This window comes from Cryptotermes secundus, unplaced genomic scaffold (assembly GCF_002891405.2).
Source record: "Cryptotermes secundus unplaced genomic scaffold, Csec_1.0 scaffold689, whole genome shotgun sequence".
NCBI lineage: Eukaryota > Metazoa > Arthropoda > Insecta > Blattodea > Kalotermitidae > Cryptotermes > Cryptotermes secundus.
The window spans coordinates 281,346-300,595 of NW_019720574.1; the positions used below are offsets into that span (position 1 = coordinate 281,346).

At 39.5% G+C, this 19,250-nt stretch overlaps 1 protein-coding gene across 1 annotated transcript in view; it reads left to right on the plus strand.

Moving 5' to 3' along the window:
* The window catches only part of LOC111869450 (LIM/homeobox protein Lhx3), a 137,254-nt gene extending 124,059 nt beyond the window's left edge, over positions 1–13,195 (plus strand). The window contains exons 5-7 of the mRNA XM_033753472.1: positions 5,453–5,607; positions 10,741–10,968; positions 11,537–13,195. Of these exons, the coding sequence (XP_033609363.1) occupies positions 5,453–5,607; positions 10,741–10,968; positions 11,537–11,727 (574 nt within the window). The 3' untranslated portion in view covers positions 11,728–13,195. The remainder of the gene's footprint in view (positions 1–5,452; positions 5,608–10,740; positions 10,969–11,536) is intronic.
* Positions 13,196–19,250: the final 6,055 nt, after the last annotated feature.

Sequence of the window (19,250 nt, forward strand, 5' to 3'; positions counted from 1 at the left end):
CGATGAATTCTAAATAATAAAACTTTTCAGGATTCATCCTACGTCGCACTCAAACACGCGAATTACGCCAATCCTCTTTTATGTGAGCATTCTTCCTACATACATTTGTGTATCGTGTTCTGTGTTGTGTTTTGCTCCTGTTACTGCATGCGTTGTACTGCAGTAAGATGAATCCTGAAAAGTTTTATTGTTTAGAATTCATCGTCCTATATGACGAATACAGATTTTTGTCATTTCAGAATGAAGACATCGTGGCATGCAGTACAATAGTTTAACGTGCATAAAGACACCTGAGGATGGCACATTAGTGCTGAAACATGTAGTGTGGAAGTGAAGAATAAGGTGAAAAAGTGTATACACTGTAAGACGGTTAGCATAAACCATGGACATGAATCAGTGTAACAGGAAGCTAAAATATAACATTCTTAAACCTAATTGGCCACCATCTATTTTTCAGCATCTCGATAGCTGGGTTATAAATTCGACTCGAGAGACACCACAGAACTTTGTGCCTGTGTTCCCTCAAATGAAATCCAATAAATTGTCCATTTCTCACGAATCCCGATAGAAATATTGCGTCCTCAGATGTAACCATGACGTCATCATTTTACTGTCATGGAACTTTGTGCGAACAAAGCGTGAAATAAACTAATACAGAACATGAAGATGACATCGAGTATTTAAACTGTTAAATGCATAGAAGGTGGTGTGATGGGCAGGACATGTTGCACGTTTGGCAGAAATCAGAAGCGAGTGAAAAGTTATGGCAAAAAATGAAGGGAACCAGAAAAGAAGAGACCCATGAGAAAACCTAGATTGTAGGATAATATTAAAATGGATTTAAATAAAGAGGGTGGAAGGGTGTGGATTGGATTCAAGTGACTCAGCATAGGTACCAGTGACGAAATACAGTAATGAACCCTTGGACTGCAGAAAAGTCAGTAATTTCTCGAATAACTGAGCGACTGTTAGCTTCTCAAGAGAGGCTCTGCTCCATAAAGTTAGCTTAATGCTTAGAATAATTTATTTAATGTCGTAGTTCAGAGTTAGCGCTCCTGCTTCCTTATTCAAGAGGTTCGGAGTTCAATTCTGGGTCCAGACTTCAATTATCCTGTCTGGGATTTACTTGGTTTCCCCCAGCTTCTCCAGGAAAATTCTGGGATATTGCCTCAAATTAGACCAAACCACGCCTTTTTAATTTATGTATCATTCTGTCATTAGATGGTATAGGCTTATGGGCCTATTGTAAACAGTAGAAAGCTTCTTTAAGAAACTGAATAAATGAACGTAGAATACGCTCGTCTGGCAGACAATGTTGCTACGCAGCCACAGTTAATTGGAAATGTTCACGAGTTTCCCTCATTAAAGATGTTGTGTTCTGCACATCTAGAATGTCTCTGCTTTCCTTCTAGAGCAAGACCCCGCGATGGGGAAGAGGAGGGTTATATGCTCGTTCTTGTAAGGCTTTGGTCCAACATCCCTGCACTGCACGAGGAAGTCCCCACCCCCTCAAGACATTTCATGCCTCCTGCTATTGATCAAGCCGGCAGTGCGGGGAGAAAGAGGAGACAGAAATGTTCCAGGAATAAATATGGCTTCTTTTTGACAGAATCTCATATCAAGTCTGAGCACGCATCCTGATTGGTCTACTCTTCAATACGTCACTTTCTCCCCCCCCCCCTTTCCATTAACATTACTCTATCTTTTACCTCGTTTTCGTTCTTTTCACTCATCCTTTCCCTGCACGTCTCTCCCCTCTTGGGACCTGAAAAATCCAGAACGCTAAAGAGAGAACTGCAGGAAAAATGGGGGTGGTTTAGTATAAGGAGGGTGAGTTGAAAATGGGGGATGATCAGCAAATTGAAACGAGGCCGCCAGCTCCTTTGAAATAGAACAGGAAGAAAAGGGAAGAAATCGCTAGAGGGTGAAGAGGATATGAGAGTTAGGAGTAAAAGTATCCCAAGACAAATGGAAAGAACAAATCTATACGATGTCGGGGTTCCAATAGCATCGGAACTATTCTTCGCCTCCTTGGAGATGCCAAGAAAACATGCCATCCAAGCAATACGTCATGCAAAACTAAATTTCCTACTTTGGAGTGGGGGTTGCAAACAAATATTTCAACACAATATATGATTCATCAACCCGTGTCTCTTATCCCCAACTTGCAAATTCTTATAGTACATATTAAACTAGAATTCTGAACACAGCCAATGACTACGCTGTCAGATAATATCTGCCATTTTATATCCCCTGTTCCCCATAAAACCGGAATAATTGTGATTCACGTTTAGTTCCCGTGCGATCACTCTGCTTTTGTTTGCATTACTTGTTTCTCGGATGCAGAGGAAATTAAGAACGGGACTAAGTCCCTTGTACCGCGGCCACTTCTGGCCTACTGTACCAGCTCCAGATGATAGGTGAGGGTGATTGTGGAGCAATTGGTGGAATGAAGATTGGCAGGGGAAAACGAAGTACTCGGAGAAAACCTGCCCCAGCGCCACTTTGTCCACCACAAATCCCACTTCATCGAACCCGGGCCGCCGCGGAGGGAAGCCAGCGACTAACCGCTTGAGCTATGGCGCAGCCCTTAAAACAAACAGAACCACAATAGAAATATCCGTTAAATTTCTCCGAATTTGTTGCGAAATTTCATAATGTGGGGAAGACATAAAATGCGTGAAGAAACTGAGATCAGAGTCAATTCGGGTAATTTTTGCTACCATTCACTTCAGAATTGGATGCCTTTTGGTGTGTTGTTTTGTATGGATGTAAAATTTTATCTCTTTTATTACGGAAAGAATAGACTGAAAATCTCTCAGACTATTGATAACGGAGAGTCAGGAGCCAGGACTGACGAACCGAAGATGTTACGCAATGTGTTCTTCTAACTTTTTTTTGGGGGGGGGGCGCTTTCATAACGAAAAGTTTAAAAAAAATCGCCTATTAGCGCCACCATATCTGTACGCATGGCGGACTAGAAGTAAAAAATGTAAAGCTTTCTGTGTGCTTAACTAATTAAGCGCTATGCCATAAAGGCGTATGGGGGAGTGGATGTATAGATCTACATTTTCTTGATCTCGGCACTAGTTGGAAGTGAGTGGTCAGCTTCACTTCCCAGCAGCTTTACTCCCGGGGAAAGAGCCCCCGGTACCCATTCGATAGGAGGCTAGATAGGCCACAAAGCCTGTCTGGACGTGGAGAAAGTTTTTGAACCTAGCGGGACTCGAACTCCGAACCCTCTGTCCTCCAGCCCATAGCCAGTACCGATTATGTTATCCCACATTTGTATGTCCGTCGTTCTTTAAATTGCAACAACTCTAGAACCACGGAATGGATTTTCATGAAATTTGATTTTTGGGAATTACACTAAAATTTCTCGATATATTTCAGTTTTGTTCAAAATTAGACAGAAGTAACGGTGGTTCCATATGAAGCCCTGTGTGCGTTTTGAAATATTCATCTGCAAGGCAGATTTTTCGAAAAGAAATTTAAAGAAACGAAACGCATTCTGTTTTCGGTGTGCATTTTCCTTAAGCATTGCCGTTTTACAGACAGATTATACAAAACAGAAAGAATGCTTCAGAATTACTCATATTCATTCATTCATTCATCAATAATCTGTCAGACGACAAGTCCACAGTCTCTTCCAAAACAGTTCCTCCACTTAATGCGATCTAGAGCTTTCTCCTTCAGCAAGGGAGGCCCTGCCAGTAGCTACGCTACCGCTGGTATAGCTCTCAGGGTCCTTGGCATACTCAAACCCCCTCACCACGATAAGGTGGAGACACCAACGAGGGGACTCATATTATGCTATGCGTTAGAGATCCTGTGCTTACGGCGTTCAGCATGACCGAAGTAACACGTTTCGCTAAACACAGTATCTCGACCTAAGAAAAATTACATGGAGAGGAGGAAACAGTTGAAAGAAGGCGGTTGCAACGGTGGGATAGCTGAGTTGCTAAATCATTGGCTATGGATTTCAAGATCGGGGTTCGAGTCTAGATATATGCAAAAATTTCGCTTTGCCAAAGAATCCAGCCCGACTCTGGAAACAAACTCAAGACTTCTGTTCAGTGGATACAGTGGAATCTTTTCAAGGAACAAAGTGGCTGGAGCAAGAAACTGACCAATCATCTCTTTCTAGTTAAGATATCGTAAGGTATAACCGTTGCTAGGGAACAGCTAGGTAAACATGTTCTCGCAAAGAAAAATTCTTGGACAACAATAGGCAAAGGGCTTTCAATTGTTAGGCAACGAGCAGTAAACAAGTTTCGTCAGCAATACAGGTCGTGTTTTCTATATGGTCCTCGCGGAAGGTACACAACGAGATTTACAGAGTAACACCAAGCCGTTCAAGGCAATTGAGAGAGTAGTGCCGAGTGCAGCGCAGTGCAGTACAGTTGTTACTTCAGCACGATTCAAGAGAAGCTTACAAGAGTAGCGAAGATAACGGACTGATAAACAGAGTTCCGAAGGCTACAAACGAAGATTAGAATTGAAGTGTTGAAGACTTTACTTTATGTGGTACTGTTTTAGCAATAATCTGGAGTGTTATAATTCTTTGTAGTTACCACTGGTAGTTATACCATAAATCTATTGCCAGTCCAGACCCGCGTCTTAGTCACTAATACCAGTGACAATATTTATATTGTGCCTCCACGCCACCTATAAGCATTTACTTTGTTCACAGAGATACTGGGTTTTCGGACTTTATCTATCGTCCGGATTCTAAATAACTAAGAAAAACACGACGTTTCGGAAACTGGATCTGTTTCCGTCCTCAGGTGAGGGAAGATACCTACTCTGTTGGGTCCCTTAGAAAGAGCTTTGTTATTTGTTACTTTGTTATTAGGCAGAAGAAAATATTTAACTTTTAATATAATTTTTTTTTGAAGAAGAGACGGACATATTTGAAAAATAAACCTGAGGATAATATTGGCTTCATGGAGCAGAATTATTGAGAAACTAATAGTCGCTAAGCTTGTAAAGAAATTAAGCCCTTAATTGAATCCTAAATTTCATTACCATGTTCACAAGAGCTGTGTACAACATTCTATAACGTGTTATTTCTTTATGACGAACCGAACTCTTGCGAAATCAATTTCTCAAATTCAGTAAGCGTTCCCAGCTTCCTTCCACATCTGGAGATGATGTCCGACAGCGTCAGTAAGGGCAGTGCCGTGGTGACAATGATTGAGTATGAATTTAGAAACATAAATTCTTGAGTAGCTGCAGAATTGGCGGCTCCTCAAGAAGGGCTCAGCTCCGTGAGTAAGTAAGTAAATACCGGTACCAGAACCTCATGCCAATAAATCATATGGGGGAAGCAGAAACACGGCTGTGAACACTGTCAATTTCTGACCGTCATTAGAACAGGAACCTGACCGAGTGCATGCGGCCAGCGACAGGTTTGCTTCAGGCGGATGTTACGTCTTTTCTCTTGTTTCAGAAGAGCTAAGGAGAAGCGGCTGAAGAAGGACGCGGGGCGGACACGCTGGAGTCAGTACTTCCGCTCCATGAAAGGCGGCTCTTCGCCCCGCCACGAAAAATTGCACGACAAAGACGATAAGATGGACCTTGAGTCTAACTTCAGCCACACGCACGGTAAGACTCCATTGTCCACTTGTAGTCAGTTGAACAGCAACTGATTACGTCCATGCAGTTGTTGTCAAATTTAAACAGCCGGTATAGCGACTGGCTACGGGTTGGACGACCGAGAGTTCGGAGTTCGAGTCCCGCTAGGATAAAGAATTTTCACTTTTTCACGTCGTCCAGACTGGCTCTGGGGTCCACCCAGCTTCCTATCGAATGGGTACCGGGGGCATTTTCCCCGGGAGTAAAGCGGCAGGGGCGTGAAGCTGACCACTACCTCAAACTAGTGCCGAGGTCAAGAAAACGTGGGTCTATATATCCACTCCTCCATACACCTTCATGGAGTAGTGTTTAATTAGTTAATCACAGGGACAACTTTAGCTGTTTATTATTAAATTTATCCTCTCGTCTGTGCCTAGGTCTTCCAAATGGTCTCTTCCCAGCCCGTTTTTTCCGACTAAAAATGTTTCTTTGCATATATATGTAAATAAATATAAATATATATGTATGCATATGTATGTATGTACTATTTTGTCACTGTTTGGATGCTTCTTACTTTCTTATAAGAACCAAAAGTCTGAAAACGCGAAAGAAAAATTCTGACTTCATGGAGCAGAGCCCATTTTTAGAAGCGAATAGTCGCTCAGCTAGTGAAGTAATTCTCCGACATTTTGGAATCAGAGGCTGCGTTCACAACAGCGCGTGGCGGCTCACTGTCGCTAGCCAGATATCTGGAGTTCCAGGGAGAACTCCTGAAGCGGACCTCCCTACTGCACAGAGCTCTAGTCCTGCAGATCCATTATTATTATTATTATTATTATTATTATTATTATTATTTGTGTATTTATCTTCATCTTTGTTTCTGTTTTTTCACTTTTTCTTTTTCCAGTGTTTGCCTGCAATTTGTCTATGACTTTATGTTGTGATTGTCCATAATGTAATTACCTGTATCTACAGTGTGCTGTATCCGTAATTGGCCTTGTGGCTGTTGACTCGGCACATAAATGATAAGAAAAATTTAATTGAATTATTTTGTGAAACTGTTGGCCTTTGAATTCCTACTCGGTAGATCGGAGAGTTCTCTGTGTTCAATGTCTGTCTTTCTAGTAAAAGTTGTTCTTCTGCTAGGTGCTAGGCAGCTATTAATGTTTCTGTAAAAAAGTAAAGCTATCTCTGTAACAGGCCGTGGAGGCCCATAGGGTTGTGAGACGTCGAGGTTCCCACATTTTCTAGACAATCGGCTCAAAGATGACCGTGAAATTGTCGGCTTACGCGTCGGCCGCCCTTTACCCCCAGGAAGATTCCTGGTATTCTTTTCTATTACAGGCTGAGTCGACCCCCAGGGACATAGTGCGCCGGAAGGATTATGTCAATTTAAACAATCCAGTGACCTCCTCGGGAACCTAACCCGCAACTTTCCGGCTTGTAGCATAGTGCCTCAAGCAACTGCACTACCGCGTGCCCCATTGTTGTTTGTCGGGATGTTTATGTATCTGGAACCGGAACTGTTTCTCTAAATCATATTTTATAATTTATACTTATATATATTATTAACATGTTGAACGTATTCAAGGTTAATGCATATATATATATATTCTCACTGCATCGGGGTTGGCGTAACACGTTACCTTGTTTTGTCTTTTGTTGGTGTGCGTTTGTTTTGTTTGTCTCTTTACTCGTGCTTACTTTATAATTGGCCTTTGGGCTGCTAAGTAAGTACATAAAGAAATAAATGATGTAGTTGAATTGAAGTATCATCATTCAAAAGTAAGTCTAAAAGCCAGCTGAATCTCCTAATTGATCCGATCATCTCGAACAGCTGCCATTTTATAGGCGTGTTCTGTCTACATTGAATTTATAGAACGGACTATAATTTCAGAGTTCTACGCTGCTTCCTTCTTTGTAATTCTTGAGTGCATACATACTATTCATCACGTTTTAATATGTTTATGATCTGTCTTCATACAAAATTATTTATCGCAAATCAAACCTAAAAGTTAAAATGTTCTTTTTCCATGGCGGCCATATTGTTATTACTGATTATAGTGGAGTGGTTTCCAGTGACATGGGAATGGAACCAATTACCAAAGAGATCGGTCGGCTGGTTCAGATGACTCGTAAATCGAATCCAAAGACATAAAAATGCGGCACGATGATCATATAAGCCTATTTTCTTTCTTTAAGAAACAAAAGAAAGCTAATATTGTAAGTCGAATATGCTACACCTTACAAATATACTGAGTAGTGGCCGCGCCATAGCTCAAGCGGTTAGTCGCTGGCTTCCCACCGCGGCGGCCTGGGTTCGGTCCCAGGGATTTGTGGTGTACAAAGTGGAGCTGCGGCAGATTTTCTCCGAGTACTTCGGTTTCCCCTGCCAATCTTCATTCCACCAATTGCTCCACAATCACCCTCACCTATCATCTGGGGCTGGTACAATAGGCCAGAAGTGGCCGCAGTACAAGGGACTTAGTCCCACCCTACTAACAATAATAATAAAATATATACTGAGTAGGCTATGGAAGAATGTACTGGAGATCCCGTTAACGAGTACAAGTTGAACTTACATTTATCGTTCAATACAAAATCGCGTTATAGCAAAAACGTGTAAATTAAAGAATAATTCTACATCATGCCTATTGATAAAAACTGCAGGGCAGGACATTCTGCCTCATATAATTTTTTTTTTTTTTTTTTTTTAGACTCCCATATTTATTATGCAATCTGNTTCCTGTGTGATGCTCGGGTGCAGACGTACAGGCACCCCACAGTCACGCTATGATGCGACATATGTGGAGGTCAGTCAGGTGAATAATACGTCACCACTCTGCTACCCCTTACGTGACTTTTTATGCTGCTGTAGTAATTCAGGGGGAAAACAACTCAAACAGGGAGGGTAAGGTGAATCTAATGTTTAACAACAGACAGAGAGTCGCAGATATAAATCTGAGGACGTCTCCATGAATCCCTAATGCGATTAAACCATCTGTTACATTATAATACCATGAATGGCTGATTCCATTTCATGGCTCGGCTAGTTACAATGTCCTTCCCTTCTGCAAATGGATACATACAAACACGCACCAAACTCTTTTATTATTATTATATCAGAATCAGCTTGGTCGTTAAAGCGTTCTCGATCCTATCGAAGTTGTAAGAATATGCGATATAACGATATAAGAAGTTAAGCAAATTTATAATATTGACACTTGCCATGTAACACGATCAGATAAGTTCCATTTTCAATCTGTATTCCATTGTATGGAAAATAGCTGTATTATCAAGATGTCTTCATCAGTATAGGCCTAATTCGTAATTACGTTTGATCCAATTATCATACTTTTAATATAATTTGGTATGGTCATCATGTTCTTTGATGATCAACATTCATTTTTGGTGCCTTCACAGCTGAAGCTGTAATGGAACTCATACGTATTTTCTTCGCACTGTTTGAATGCCTGTCGACATGTAGCAACCAATGAGCCAATAAACGGATCTGAGGACTTCTTTAACTCGGCATTTTGTTGGTCACAGGATAAGAAAGTATTTTAAGTTAATTCCTGCTAGCGCGTCTGCAGATTCTGTATCAAAATTTCATTTTACCGTAGAGACTCCCATAAATATTGTCGCGGGTTTGCTAGGTAACGCGACAAGAAATTTGTGCGGGTTCTCGTATTTGAAAGAATATTTATTGGACAGTCAAATTTACACTTACAGGCACAATTATTCTGCTCGGAGCTCAACTGTCCTTGGTCCCTTGTCAGATACGAACTCACTCCTGCTAAAGGAGAATACAAAACTGAAACTAGTCTCAACAAGTCAAAGTCAAAGTCACATTGCGACTGACGGCCAGTCAGTCAGTAAGTCTTGGTGTCGAGCACCCTCCTGGGGCTCACGACCAGATATTTATTACTGTTTGATAGTTACGGTCTTGTTCTTCTGGGGCGCCCTCTCTGACGAGAGGACGGGTCTGTATTCTGTACATACTGCTTTCGCAGTTGGACTTTTATATCTTGCACTCGGACTGAATAGGGAACACCTTGTAGAAGGGTTAATTTCGCCCGCTGCTATGCAAACGATGCTTCAAACAATTCATTGCTTGAATATTGCTAGCTGTTTTATAGCAATAGATGCATTCTGATTCCTAGCAGTTGTCGCGGGAACGTTGGTCGTTGCCTAGGAAATCAACCCTGATATCACTAACCCATTCGGGCTCCGTGGCGGCACCCCACAATATTATCGAAGTTAATTTTACTTCGACGGTCATTAAAACTCATCTTCTGGTCTTGGGATCCTGACAGGGCTTGACACAAGGACAGACTGGCTGACTGACAGTTAGTCATAACATAACTTCGACTTTGACTTTTGACTTTGAGTTAGGATTTAGCTAGATAACAACTGGCGTTCAGTTGTTGTGAGCTGTTGCTATGAGCATGTGGTAGCTGAGGATGAGGACAGTGAGGGAACCTAGAGGAAGGGGAATGTCTGCCATTGAAAGCCACCACCAAGCAACGGCTAGTGAAAACATTACTGGACTGAGAAGAGTTAGTGTATCCTACAGCAATTTATGAAATCAGAGTATCCTCTATTCTTGTATTTTATGACTTCAAAAAATATTAAGCCATGAATATAAATTGGAAAGCTCACCATTTTATAAATTTGTACATTTCTTTGTTACTTCATCTCTCTTTGGTTCAAATTTTCACGATCACATTTTGTTATTTTGATCTCAGTACTGTGATTTGATGTTAAACTGTGAAAATTAGATTATTAAAACAATCACCACACAAGTTCTCTTACTCTGAGAAAAGAATATCAATTGTGATGTTTTAAAGTAAATGTATTGTGAAAATAACTAGAACTGTCAATGAAGCTGTGATGGTCTGGTTATGTGGGCAGGACAGCAGAGATGACAAATGCCTGCAGTGCTGTGGTAGGGAAGCTATTAAAAACATCCACTTAAAATTAGAACAGCATGTTGGAGCAAAACATTGAAATGAATCTTACAAAATGGATGAGCACGGAATGTAGATTGAATTAAGTCAGCTTCATGTCCAGTGCAGACTTGGTTGCTAGCGGTGTTGACTCTCTGGAGTCTGCTACCAAAGTGTTATGGTGTACAACCTGTGTGTTCCTTTGTGTCTGTAGACCTGAACAGCAATGACAGCTATGGGACAGTGGTGAACTTGGGGCTGGAGCAAGATGGGTCATCACCCCATAGCGCAGGAAGTCGTGCCCCGCATTTCACTCTACATGGGGGGCCTGCAACGCCACCCTATCTGTCGTCCAGTCACTCTCCTACACCACCACATCCTGCGTTAGGCCCCAACTTCCCCTACTCCACAGGGGAAGGGCTTGCCGTCTACACCACTTTAGGCAAGTCTCATATTTGGTTGTGTGATGTCATTTCATAATCACAGAAATGTCAACAAATGCATCAGCAGTTTTATGAATTTGGAGTGACTGGGCTCAGTAATGTAGTGTATATATAGACAAGAATTATACTGCAGTTGACAACTGGCTTTTACTTTAAACTCCAGTATTCTAGTCCCTGAAATTTGGCAGTGATATACACATTTGTGAAGATATATTGTATTTGTTGCTTTGAAGAGCAAAGAAAGAATGGGAAATGTTACTTTATTCTGTAGGAAACAAAGAAAACATAGCTTCATATTTTGTTGCAAGGAAGTCAGGGTATGAGGGACTTATTTGTTCTTCCTTTCTTCCCGTCCCTTTGTATTCTTTCTCTCTTTAGTTTGTAAATTTTGAAAATCCATTACACTTAAATATTTTTCAATCTTGTCTTTAATAGCAGAAAGCAATTTTAATACAGAATTCACTGAGCTGTCTATCTCAAGATACTGTTACCTTTAATTTCACTACTTCAACTGCTATGCACTTCTCTGTTGATTAGTGTAGAATACAGTCCATAATCTTGTTGCAGGTCAGGGCCCACCACCTGGTGCCCACCTACCCCCTGGACATCCAAGCCTGGCCAGTGGGCCAGCCTCTGACCTAAGCAACAGCAGCAGTACCCACGGCTACCCAGATTTCCCACCCAGTCCAGACTCCTGGTTGGGTGAGGTCAGCGCCTCTACTGGACCCCCAGCAGGTGGCACAGCCCCTCAGTACTGACCCCACCGCCTCTCATAGTGGAGGATGAACTACTTTCTCAACACTAGGTGAAAGGTTGAGCTATAAGACACTGTCGTTCTAGTCATGTGCAATCAACCTGATCAGTCACAAACATAAGAATCTGTTTCAGTGTCACTCTTGGAGCAACTGGGATTTCTCTTCAAGGAAAAGTTGTGTCCTTCCTTCACCAAAATAGTTACATTCTTTAGTGTTTTCTTTAAAATCATCTTTACACGTGAGATTTGAGGCTATCGTGGTGGTCTTCTATGTCCTATCACAATGTAGACTCGATGGATGTTGCTTATATTTCAGAGGAACACACTGCCTCCATCTCCTGCCATGAAGAAGAATACAATATTTTCCTCTGAAACGTTAGTATGCACCTACCAAACTACATGGTGGTGGACAAGAAGTCCTGACAGAGGTGACTAAGATGTTTACTCTTTTCTGGGTTGTAATACCATGTAGTTCAGAGAGACAGTGGCTCAGGAGCAGGTTTTTCCATGTACTTCGGTTCCCCTGCCAATTATCATTCCACCAACTGCTCCAGATTCATCATAATCTGTCATCCAAGGCTGGTACAATAAGCCAATTAGGGGCCAACATACTAAGTGGACTCATACTCACCCCACCCCAAAAATAACGATAAAAAATAATTTAAAATTTCAGAGAGAACTGTATGTTTTGGTGAAACATATCACCTCCAACATTATGATCAATATTAAGCCAAGCAAGAATGTTGCTTCCTTTTGCTGCTTCTTGCTCACTTACTCTTCAAGATTGAAGGCAGGGGCTCCTGTGATATATTTTAGTACACAGCCTTACAACCCAGAAGACTGTAATCTTCAAACTACATGGTGCCATAACCCAGATGATCACAACATGCATCTTCATGCATATATAGTGCTAGCCTCTATTTGCCTAAAATAAATAAAATCTTGTTTATTTAGCAAAGCATGCTAAAAATCAACAGATCTGTAAACATGGTAGTACATCTGATGTTCAAGCTGTTACCAACTGCCACCTGAATATGCCTAAATGTTGACAAGTACAGGAGACACTGTTCCAGTATTGTTGTTTCTTGTGTTTTACTTGGAGGATGATTATGAGAATGTTAGCTGCCAGACAGGACCTAGAGCTTAATATTCGCTGTAGGTAGGCTGAGACTCTGATATTCTTCACATTCCAAAAAAAAATTAGCTTTGATAGAGGTGGAAGTTTTAATTTGTGGGCAAAACTTGCATATGGACTTGATCAGGCATCAGAGCCCTCCAAGTGATGACAAGGATGATGTTGATTATAATGATAATGATGGGACAGCTCATTAAAATGAGCTTGGACCACTAACGCCTAATTCAGTCAATACAGTTACATATCCAACATCTTCATTGTCTGTATCAGAAGTAAAGCTGTCCCTGTGCTTAACTAATTAAGCATATGCCATGAAGGTGTATGGGGGAGTGAATGTATAGATCCACAATTTCTTGACCTTGGCACTAGATGGAGGTGAGCTGTCAGCTTCACGCCCAGGCCGCCTTACCCCCAGGGAAAGAGCCCCCAGTATCCATTAGATAGGAGATGTGGAGAAGAGAAAATTCTTGACCCTTCCAGGACTCAAACTCCAACCCTTAGCTTGTCCAGCCTGCAACCAGTCACTATATCGACTACACTATCCTGGCCCATCATTGTCTGTAGTATGGGAGGGAACATATATAAATAAGAATCTTCATGAAAAGACAAAAGGGGTAGAGTTCAAAAATTGTCTCAAAGAAAGTTTCCCCACTGAAGGATCTGCATCAGTAATTTTCACATTAAAGGAATAAATAAGTTTTAGCAGGAACAATTTATACTTCATTTCCATAAATGCTTACAGTTCAGCACAAAAGTCTTTCAGTGATTTAAGTTAGGAATCAGAGATTTCTTAGTAAATTATTAAATATTTTAAAGTTGTGGAATGTAACTTATAATCATTATGATATATTCCCTATCAGGAAAATGGAAGGTTCTTGCAAGAATTTATGACAACTACTTTGCTTTATATGCTTTGATTTGCTAGCTATTCAATTAAGAGGCAGACAGAAGCTGCAAATGTTAGAAAAATCAGATAATATTTTAGGTGGAAAAACATTTTGAAGTGATAAATGACAATGAAGTTTCGATCTTATGGTGAGAGCATTTTCTTCACATCATAAATGACTACCTGAATGATTACTTGAAGACAGCAGAGTTATTATTAAAACCTATGTAAAAGCCTACTATATTTATAATGTTTAAAATTAACACAAGCAAAGCAATGTTATAACCAGTTCATGTCAAGGGAAGAAAGCCAATTTCCATCAGTTGCATAATGCCAAATAATGAGAAGCTCAAATCAGTTACTTATTTTTAAGTCATAAATGTTCATATTATCACCTGGAATGGATATATATGCAGTGACAAGATTTTTAGGGTTCATACTTTGGTCTTCTGGATTATGATGATGTGTAGTCTGGATAGGAGGGAACCAGAGTTTTTGAGGAACTAGTACTAAAGATTAACCCTAAGGATGAGAGTAGAATGTTCCTCTGACACACTGGTGCCAACATTCTAATCTACACAGTATCATAACCCAGAATACCACAATATAAATTTTCCTTGCTATAAAAACCTCAGATCATTCACTTATTTGCTTAGAAACTCAGCTGTAGGGCTTATGTGAATGAAGTCTTGTCCTGTCTGTTAGCTAAACTTTCAAATGCCAGCAGATCCCAGTGACAACAAGTGGGCACTATGACACTAAATGACTAGGTTGATGAGTCTTTTTTGTTGTAATTGTTGATGGCCAATACAAACAGATAAACAAAGCATCTAATGTGGTGTTATGTCTTGTGTTAAGATCACATTTTCTCTTAAATAATTGCCATGTGTGACAAAAGTTCTGGTAGATGTTTTAATTACCAATTTTAAAAGAAGAAAGAATAATTTCAAGATTGGGAAATTTATGGGCTTCTTGATCATGTGTTTCATCATGGTGATAACAAGAGTACCAGAGACTGAGTGCGGACATTCAATCAGACTGTTGCACCTTCTGTTACTTTATGAGACATGCTACATCAACATAAGCCAGTATTCTCCATGTACTAAGTAGTCGCACAGTTTTACAAATTCAATTTGAAAGAAACTCATTATAAATACAAACACTACTTCATACAACTTGTAATCATGTGGGTAATTTCTATAAATGGTTAAGTACATTTTATATTTAGCAACAAATCATTTTATATACAAATGAATGTCGATTTTGATAACTTATGTATGTAATCTTTTTGCATTACAACTACATTACAAGTATTTCTGAGGCTCATCCACCCTCTAAACCACTGAGTGTACAGAACTTTAATCCTACAAGTGAAGGTGGTCAGAGCAAGAGGGTGACCACTCACATGTATCTATTACTGATGTTAAGACTATGTGGAAGATTACCTCCATGACAGCTTCATGACACAGTGGTTAGAGAGAAGAATGAATGTGCCTACATGGCTTGCTTCCCTTCGCATTTCTTTCACATTCTCAGAAATTTATCCATATTGAATGTTTAGTCAATCAGCAATTTGTAAACAATAATAGCATTAATTTCATTAGTGTATTGACAGCATATGCTCCTTTATGCAAAAACTTCTGACTTCATTTCTCTTCAAACTGAAACTGGAAATATTGCAACAACAGAATGTAACAAATTTCCCATCTCAGTTAATATTTTTATGTAGTTGGAAACTTTGATTTTTAAAACTGAGCTTTCTTAGTTGAGCAAGTGAAGACAAAAATATTTGTTCACAAAAATGTGCAAAGTTAATTTAGAAACTCTTTTCATTAGCAAGAAGATCCATATGTGGAAGTTTTCCCAGTTAAAATAAAACCATCTGCTTGTGTACCAGACCTATGAAAAATATGTACAATTTGGAGAAAACAGTTCTTAGGAAGGGTCTGAATTTTGCTGTGGTCAGTCCACATTCTAACATGTTGCATGCTGATGAGTGAGTTTCAAAATTTCTAGTGGCGCTGGGTATGGAATTCACATGTAAGATTAAGTTTGTGTTCTAAAGAAGTGTCCAGTGATTGAAATTAGCTCTTTCTAATGGACCCAGTTGATTAGGTGGATGATGTTCAGAAACCCAGCAATCCTAAATATAATACTTCATTATGTCATAAAAGAGAGGCAAAAACAATGTAATATAATTATTGCTTCTGTTAATTATTTAAAAGTACAAAGTCATGAGACTTCATTGTGACTGAGTACAATGAAGTCTTATAGGGTGATCAGATGCTTTAGTACAAAATAAGATTCTGATATTTTGGAGATTGCCTGTCTTCATCATCATGGGTAGATGTGATAAATAACACAGATTTGTTGAGATATGTACACACACATAACTAACAGAACACATTCCTTACTGGATAGAATCAAAGATTTCATTATAATTAAAAGACAGTTTAACCAGGCTTGTATATTAGTTTTAATAGATTTTTGTTACTGTGGGCTCCGCACAATTTAGGTTATTTCTAAACAAAGATAAGGGGTTTCTTTCAGAAACACCAAATGGATAATACTGGCTCTGTCTATCTTGTGGCCAGGTACAATATTTCATTACAAAGTTTTAAGTTGTACATTCATCTCCTTCAAGCAGTTGAAATTAACACATATTTGCATTAATAAAAAAGCAGGACAGTTAGTCCATGCACAAATGCACAGTGAGGCACAAATATGGGACAGAAAAAAATTACAAGGCATTATTCCATCAAATTCTGGAGAACATTGTAAACTTCATCTTATTTACACCACAGAAGGCATGCTCGTGTCGGCAGTTCAAATAGTTCAAATATCCTAAACAGCTGCTGGTATTTATAAAATTTGGCCACCAAATGAATATTACAGATACAAGGGGAAGACTGCAAATTCAAAGTGCACATGAAGGCCTGTATAACTATCAAGAGAATTAGGAAAAATGTACGTAAAGAATGCAGAGAAATACATTACCAAAGATAACACTATGTTATAAACCCACTGGCAAACGAAATATAGCTTGTTCCAGAAAGACCTGGATTTTATACGTATATCCGTGTGTGTATGGAATGAGGGTTGATGGAACAAGCAGAATAAGTCCAACCAGAAGAAAATTAATTAATATAATTAAGAAATCAAAGGTACATTTTTAACTTTTCATGAAATGTGTTTGAAATTAAAACCATTTTACCAAACATATTTTACTGTGAGGTGTATAGTGTATAAATACATAGATCTTGGCTGTTACACACCAACTGGCTAGATTTCGTGCTAAATTTTACAGTTTCTCTGTAGCAACAAAATGTATTATTGAAGATATTCAGTTCTCCAGAACTTCATTATCTGGCCACAAGATCATGTGTATCATCTAGTCATTGCAGTGTACTGTCATCTTACTACATTTGCTTAACCAACGATGATAATTCTAGTCATAATCAAATGGAGATAAATACTTATGTTTATTTTAATTTATAATATATGGACCATTTGATTTTCAGTATGCATTGCTGGTGAAATTTTTCTTTTCTCTTGTGCACTCTACCCCACTCCTGAGGATCCACTCTCTCCTGCCCTGGTTATTCACAGTGCTGTAGGTTTACAAGGAAGCAGTAGTAAAAGTGACTGACATCAAGAGAATATTGAAACAACAGGGTAAGTTTAAGGATTTAGTAAACTCAATTTTATGATGTTTCTGCAGAAAGCATGAAAGAATCTTAATCATGCCTCTTTCTGCCTCAGTAGGGCTTCAACTGCTGAATGGTCCCTTACATGACAAGTGAAATCTGATTTTTAACTCAGTGAATTTGTAAAATATTAAAAGTTCACTTACAGCAACAGCATCAACGACAAAGAAAAAGGAAAAAGAAAACAAAGGAAAAAGAAAACAATAGGAGGGAAGTACTACATTAAATTTGAAGGATGCTTATAACTGTCTGATTCAGTCTTTCGTCTGATCAGCGAAAGAAGTCTATTATTGTACCAGTTCACAAGAAGGTGATAATACTGACTACTATCGCAGGATATCACTGCTTTCAACTTCATGCAAAATTTTATCAAATATCCTTCTCTCAAGGTAAGTCCATATATGTAGATGAAATTGTTGGGGATCATCAGTGTGGGTTTTGATGTAACAGATCAACAACTGATCAGATCTTTTGCATTCATCAAATACTGGAGGAAAAAATGGGAGTACAATAAGACAGTACAAGTACATCAGCTATTCGTAGACTTCAAGAAAGCCTATGATTCAGTTAGGAGGGAAGTACTGTACAATATTCTGATAAGAGGTTTGGGTTAACCATGAAATTAGTTAGGCTGATTAAAATGTGTTTAAATGAAATGTATGGTGAAGTCCATATAGGGAAACTCTGTCTGATATTTTCCTATCCAGAATGATCTAAAACAAGGCGGTACCTTATCGCCACTCCTTTCCACCTTTGCTTTAGAATATGCTATTACGAAGGTCCAGGGAAACCAGGTGGGACTGAAATTAAATGGGACACATCAGCTGTTGGTCTATTCTGATGATATGAATCTATTGGGTGATAATATAAATACCATAAAGAATAAACATAAACTTTAATAGACGCTAGCAAGGATGTTGGTCTAGAAGTAAACACAGAGAAAACTAAATACATGATGCTGCCTCATCACCAAAATGCAGGGCAAAATCAGAACAACAATAACAAATCAAAACCTGATCCAGGAGGAAATTAAGATGAGATTGAACTTGGGTAATGCTTGCTACCATTCAGTCAAGAAACTTTTGTCTTCTTGTCTGATGTCCAAAAACATAAAAATTAGAATATACAAAACTATAATATTGCCTGTGGTTCTGTATGGGCGTGAAACTTGGTCTCTGACATTAAGAGAGGAACATAGACTGAGTGTGTTTGAGAAAACTGCATAGCTTGTACTCTTCTCCAAGTAAAATTAGAATGATCAAGTCAAGGAGGATGAAGTGGGCAGGGCATGTAGCACAAATGGAGAGGAAGGAATGCATATTGGATATTGGTGGGAAAGCCAGATGGAAAGAGACCACTGGGAAGGCCAAGGTGTAAATGGGTGAACAATATTAAAATGGATCTTAAGAGGGATAGAATGGGATGGTATGGAGGGCATTGATCTGGCTCAGGATAAGGGCCAATGGATGGCTCTTGTGATCATGATTATGAACCTTCGAGTTCCATAAAATGCTAGGAAGCTCTTGAGTAGCTGCACAATTGGCAGCTTCTCAAGAGGGGCTCAACTCCAACAGTGAAGGAATCTAGCCTAGACTGCATATAACCAAGTCGATATATACATATGTCGGCAAAGAGACAGGACGTCTAACCAAGACTGGGTATAAACAGGTCAACCTCTATTCATATTTGCAAGCAGACATGACATTGTCTAGGCAGGCCACCTTCTACAAAGACGTCATATATACATATGTATTTTTTTTTATTGCTAGTGGGGTAGGACTAGGTCCCTTGTACTGCGG